Here is a 6488-nt window from a genome sequence, read left to right on the forward strand (position 1 = left end):
ATTTGATAAGATTCTGTCCCAGGGTCCCCCATCTGATAAGATGTTTGCTTTTAGATGTTTTATTACATAACGTGTGTGAAACTCATGACCAAAATAGTCATACGTTCTGTCATTGTGTTACTTATGAATGGTATTATATTGCTGGGGACCCCCTGGAATCCCCTCCAGGACCCCTGGGCCTGGGGGACCCCCACTTTGAGAACCACTGGCCTAAGCTATAGAGCTGAACAGTCATGTGATATTTCTTACCCCAGAAGAGAGTTCTCCATTCATTTCTCCATAGACATTTCGAAAAATCCTTATATAACGAGTTTTAAGGCTGGAACCAAGTTAACCCATGACCTACTGAATCATGAGTGACCACAAAACATTTCAGCATAAACAAAAAATACAGACGGGGGTTGAGAGAGAGAGATAAAAAGAGAGAGAACGAGATGGGGGGGGGGGGGGGGTGCTGCTGCTCTGGACATGCAACGGCAGGTGACCGCAGTCAGTGTTAATTGGCGTGACAATTGTTTGGGCAGCGTGAGCGCTAGCCTCGGCTAGCCTCGACGCTACACTCAGCCTGCATTCTGAGTGAGCATGTGAGATTGAAGGCGGAAGAGTGTGTCACCCCCCAGAAACTTGTGAGTTGGCAACCCTGTGTTAAAGTCCCTCTGTGGGCTCTTCTTGGCAACCGCTGACATCTGGACTCAGAAGTCTATCTCTCCGTCCAGGTTCGTCTCTCTCTCTCTCTCTCTCTCTGGATTTCTGTCCGTCTGTCTGTGTCAGTGCCCGTTGGCCCGGCCTCTGGCTCCAGAGCCATTTCTGTGACTCAATCTGTGCTTCCTCTCCTTCGATGAGTCACGATCCTCCTCCTCCTCCTCTTCCTCATAACTCCTGTCGTCCCCTTCCAGCTGCAATATGGAGATAAGCCACAGGAGGAGGAGAGATGGCAGAGAAAGAGATGAGCGAGACAAAAACACGTCACTTGCAGAACTGATTTTCTAGCTTTCATACATTATCCCCTTGACCCTTGACCCTTGGTTACACACAGCCAGCCACACATGGATATTGTACACCACCTTGCTGAAGAGGAACTTGCAAAGCATTCGCGATATAAGAACGGCCCAATAAAGGTGGAGTATCTGGAGAACCAGCAACATGCCGTTGAAGAAGTAGTAGCCAAAGAAGGGAGGGAACAGCTGTGTTGGGTACACCCACGTACAGTGGATCAGCCTGTTGAAGATACGCACACGTTATAACACTGCCTGAATTATACATCATGCGTCATGCTACTTCTGTTTTCACTCAACTCACCAGAAAGGCAGAATGACAAGTCTCGTCGCCGCAAAGAGAATTGTAAACACCACAAACATGGCGTTAGCAGTCTGCTGCCACTTGGCATAGTTGAATACCTTCGCCCCCTGTGGGAAGATGAAGTCAAAAACAGTGAAAAACATCAGGTTGGAGTCTTTTTGTCTTAACCCATTGATGCCTGATGCAGCATTTGCGTGTATATCCCTCATTTGTGTGCGTATCCCTTTAAGACCGCGAACCGCGTTAACGCGGTTCGCGGTCTTAAAGGGATACACACACAAATGCTGCATCAGGTATCAATGGGTTAAAGGAATAGTTCCCCCCAAGCTTAAACATTCATTCATTGAAAACTGCTGCTGGCAGGATTTCTACATTTTATTTGGTGCCCGAAAGGCGAAAGCAATGTTGCTGAGAAACATATAGGAGCTAATAAAAGTAAATATTGGACTTTATGCAATCGTTTTAGCTACAAAACACTTGGATTAAGCTGTTTGGAGAAATCTGATGGATATTGTATGTAGTTTGGGGGGGCTGTAAAAAGATGGCTTTCTAAATGTTGAGATGGAACTAGGGTGATAACTGTCCGTACACATTTAAAAATGCCATTTTGACTGACATTGGAGTGAGCAGTTAATGATGTAGTTGTAGCACAGTGACAACGCAGTATCGCAGACGCCGGAGTTTAGGAAAGTAAAACATCTTGGTTGGCGGTAGGTAGGGTTTGGGTTGGGATTGGATCCAGCTCCCTCGTGATGATAAAGTTACAATTCGGTCACGCTACGGGTATACAGTACCTCACATATCAGCTGACACCTGCACTAGCCTATCACAATCAGTCTTTACATCAATTGGCATGTGCTGATGGGAGAGCAGAACTGACCTCTAGCAGTATATCAGCAGAGTCGTGAACTGCCATAACGAGGGTGCCAATACGGATGTAGTTTGACGTCCAGGAGAAACCCAGAAGAGTCAAAGTGGCTATATGGTGAATCACCTGTTCTTTGAAGTCCTACACACAAAGCATACAGTAAACATGTATGCACACACACACACACACACGCACGCACACACACACACACACACACACACACACACACACACACACACACACACACACACACACACACACACACACACACACACACACACACTTTGAGTAAGTGCAGCACTTTGCACTCAATTGTTATACATCTGGACACATGCTGTCCCCTTACCTTTCGTTTCACATCAAATGTGAGGCTGAGGAGCAGAGAGAGGTAGAAGCCCATTTCCAAGAGGTAATACCAGTACTGAGATGGCAGCATGGACTATATGAACACACACACCCACGCACACGCACGCATGCACACACACACACACACACACACACACACACACACCCACGCACACGCACGCACGTGCACACACACACATGATGGCGAGATGGTTTACTTACACTATACTATATTGTATGTGTTATAGCCAAATTATACAACAGGTAGTTCCGGCCGAGCAATTTGATTGGACAAGAGGGATCCTACGAGTGCCGTTATTTCATGATAATGCACTGGCGCTTCACTGTGTGTAGATCGCTTCACAGCTGTAGAGTAGACAGTAGTAAAGTAGACAGCCTGCAGTTAATTCGGCTGATTAGGCTACATTTTCAGCAAAGCAGAAAGCTGAGGGGACTATTTTTGTTGGCGGAGGAATAAATACAGAAATCATATATTTTCTCAGCTTTTTGTCATTTTTTTAATCAGCTTTGTTTAATAGAACTGTTGTATAAAAGCAATATCACACTCGAGGTCGTGCTGTTGTTGTCTAATATCGGCACTGCTGTGATTATCTTCGACCGAATCACAGGAGTGCCAATATTAGCCAACAACCGCACTCCCTCTCGTGTGATATTGCTTAAGTAATGGGGGTAACACTCACCTGTTTAGGGAAGCCTGCCCAAACCTCCCTCAGATTATAAAACCAAGGCTTCTAAATGCAGCAGAAACAGAGAAGAAGAGGAGCGTATGAGGGGGTGGAGAATACTGTATGCTTCAAAGCACCATCAAGGGTAAAAGTGAAACATTGGTCAGGGGGGGGGGGGGGGGGGGGGGTCCCCAGGGGGGTCCCCTCAGCACCAAAGCAAAATATTCAAGCAATAGAAAAACTGTCTGATGCAAGAAATAAACATGCCAAACAATTCCTGTGCTAAAACTGGGAAAAGCAATACCCATAAATACTCACATCATAGAGAGCTATGACTCCGCCCACAAATGCAAACAGGTAGAACACACATCTCCAACTGTTGACAGGCAAGAACATCATAATGTCACACATCTACACATACGCACGCACGCACACACACACGCACGCACGCACGTGGGCACGCACGTGTGTGCATGCACACGCATGCACACACACACACACACACACACACACGCACGCACATGCACGCACGTGGGCACGCACGCATGCACACACGTACGCACACGCATGCACACACACACACACACACACACACACACACACACACACATACACATTAGTGTACAAACACACACACACGCACCTGGCCTCACAGAATCGCTTGCGAAGCCCTGGGTGCTCCTGATTCCTCCTCCTCCTGAACCAGACTTGAACTCTTCTTTCTGGCCAACTGGTCTTCTTACAGAGAGATCTCACATCAGCCTGGACACACATGGGAGAAAGGGTCCACATGTTACATACTGGTCTTCTTACAGAGAGACCTCACATCAGCCTGGATCCACATGTACTACCCTTACATAAATGCACTCTGTGGATCCAAGTTACACACCAAGCACAGATTTTGGCTCCCCGGTGAGCCACGTTTGATACAAAGTAATAATATATTTTCACTTCACCAAATATTTGTGTAAGGAAAGTGAACTTGATAAGAACAAATTTTTCTTCTAACCGTAGGTGTCATGCACTTTCCAAGAAAGGTTGTCACATCCTTGGTTCAATAGAATATTTTGTTGTAATGCTTTGTTTTGATTTGAATTTCTAAGAAGAACTACAGGAGTGATGGAGGGACTGGAAGCAGCGATTGACTCTGCCGTCTTGTTGAACCTGTGCTTCGAGGTGTGCATCAAAGTGGACAAGTGACGTGATTGGACACTGGGGGGGTCGACTCCAAAGTGAACCTGTGTTCAAATGTATGGCAACTATTGATCTCAAATGAGGTGTCATAACTTCGGCTCATATACTTACTGACTTATTTGAGTTTGGGCTGATCGGCAGTTAGTGATTTCAAGTTTCTTGCAGATCACCTGATGTGCCAGTGACTTTTAGAGTAAAAGCAAATAAAAATGGCTAAATCTTGTGGGTTTTCATGTAGGAGAGAGAGATATTCTATATTTCTCTGTGATATTCAGAGAGATTTAGTTGATTTGGAGAAATGGAGGGAGCAAGAAAGAGACCAAGGTCATCAAGAGTGACAATTAGTTTTCTCAAAATAAATAAATCAAATATCAAAACCCTCATCTAGCCCCAGTCATACAAACAACCCCCGACACCATCACAGAATTTCCTGTTCCATGCACTACTTTCATACGCAAATTAATTTTAAAGTATTTCATATACAAAGGTATAAACATATAAATGCCTTCTTATGGCTGAAGTCTACAACATAAACATAATTATTGCATTGAATTGTAAATATAAGCTATACACATACTTTACAAAAAATAATGACCAGTTCTTGGAGCATGCAATTACTAGCCTGGTAAACCAGCCGGTCACGTGAACTCACATTTATGCAATCACTGTGTGTGTGTGTGTGTGTGTGTGTGTGTGTGTGTGTGTGTGTGTGTGTGTGTGTGTGTGTGTGTGTGTGTGTGTGTGTGTGTGTGTGTGTGTGTGTGTGTGTGTGTGTGTGTGTGTGTGTGTGTGTGTGTGTGTGTGTGTGTGTGTGTGTGTGTGTGTGTGTGTGTGTGTGTGTGTGTGTGTGTGTGTGTGTGTGTGTGTGTGTGTGTGTGTGTGTGTGTGTGTGTGTGTGTGTGTGTGTGTGTGTGTGTGTGTGTGTGTGTGTGTGTGTGTGTGTGTGTGTGTGTGTGTGTGTGTGTGTGTGTGTGTGTGTCTGTGTCTTCCCTTAACGTACCTGTGAGGGGGCTCGCGATTGGCTGCAGAAGTAGTTTTCTAGGATGGGGTTGGTCTCTGCTGTGAGACGGACCCTATCCCTAACTCCCCAAACATCAGCCAATGGTGTGGCCAGGTACCTGAAAATAAGGAGAATGCAGCCTATTACGAGTCTGGTCATAATCACAGACACACAGACACACTCACACTCACACACACACACACACACACACACACACACACACACACACACACACACACATACACACTCACACACACACACACACACACACACACACACACACACACACACACACACACACACACACACACACACCTCTCAAACAGGCGTCTGAATAAAAGCAGGCACAGGGCGCAGGGCAGCACAGCATAGAGGTGAGAGGGTTTAGCATAGATGCGGTCTTCATGGTCCTGTAGGTCAGACCAGGAGATGTTGGCTGGCAGCCACAGGCGCTCCCACCACAGCCAGTCGCTGAGCGTCTCCAGCATGCTGCTGGGAAACATGGAATATGCCAAGTCAAACATTCATTGCTATGCTGTAACACATCATTGAGTTTCACACTCAGTGTCAACATCGTTTTTTTTTTTTTCTTTAAACAAATTCGGAGATAATTCCACTTGTTTCCGAGGCAGGTTAAGGAAGATTCTACACTGGTATCAATGAAATTACACTTGATTCAAGAATAAATCTTGAAAGAAGATCAGAACACACATCAGAAAGAGGTGAAATTACCCCCCCCCCCCCTCCAATTGGGAGTTTTTCCACTTGCCTTTTAGAGAAATACAATTTTAAGAATCAAACATGACTCGTTAAAGGTATGTTGAATATTTTTTGCAGTATATACAGTATTGCATAAAACAATGTCAACTGTTCAACTAGGCAAGTGGATTCAACCAATTAAAGCCCCAGCCAACACAATTTTCAAAATAGGAAAGACTGAACAGACTGGTGCTCTGCTGAAGTGGCTTGTAACACTTGACAGATTTGCCATTGGTTGGTTAGTACCAATTTCAAGCTGTGGTCAATACAATTTCCTAATTTGGAGATGATTGTTTTTATGGCATTTCTGCTTTATTGCATAGTACAGTGGAGAGAG

The 6488-nt window shown here is 45.1% G+C and overlaps 1 protein-coding gene across 1 annotated transcript; it reads right to left on the reverse strand.

The window, feature by feature from the left end:
* Positions 1-767: 767 nt before the first annotated feature.
* cers3b (ceramide synthase 3b) lies at positions 768-5880 on the reverse strand (the record flags this gene model as incomplete). The annotated part of the gene is made up of 10 exons (XM_083654298.1): positions 768-896; positions 1065-1218; positions 1300-1406; positions 2180-2308; positions 2514-2606; positions 3214-3264; positions 3517-3574; positions 3842-3960; positions 5393-5510; positions 5708-5880. The coding sequence occupies 10 exons, from the start codon at positions 5878-5880 to the stop codon at positions 768-770; spliced, it is 1131 nt and encodes a 376-aa protein (XP_083510424.1).
* Positions 5881-6488: the final 608 nt, after the last annotated feature.

This window comes from Poromitra crassiceps (genome assembly GCF_964638095.1).
Source record: "Poromitra crassiceps genome assembly, chromosome: 18".
Classification (NCBI taxonomy): domain Eukaryota; kingdom Metazoa; phylum Chordata; class Actinopteri; order Beryciformes; family Melamphaidae; genus Poromitra; species Poromitra crassiceps.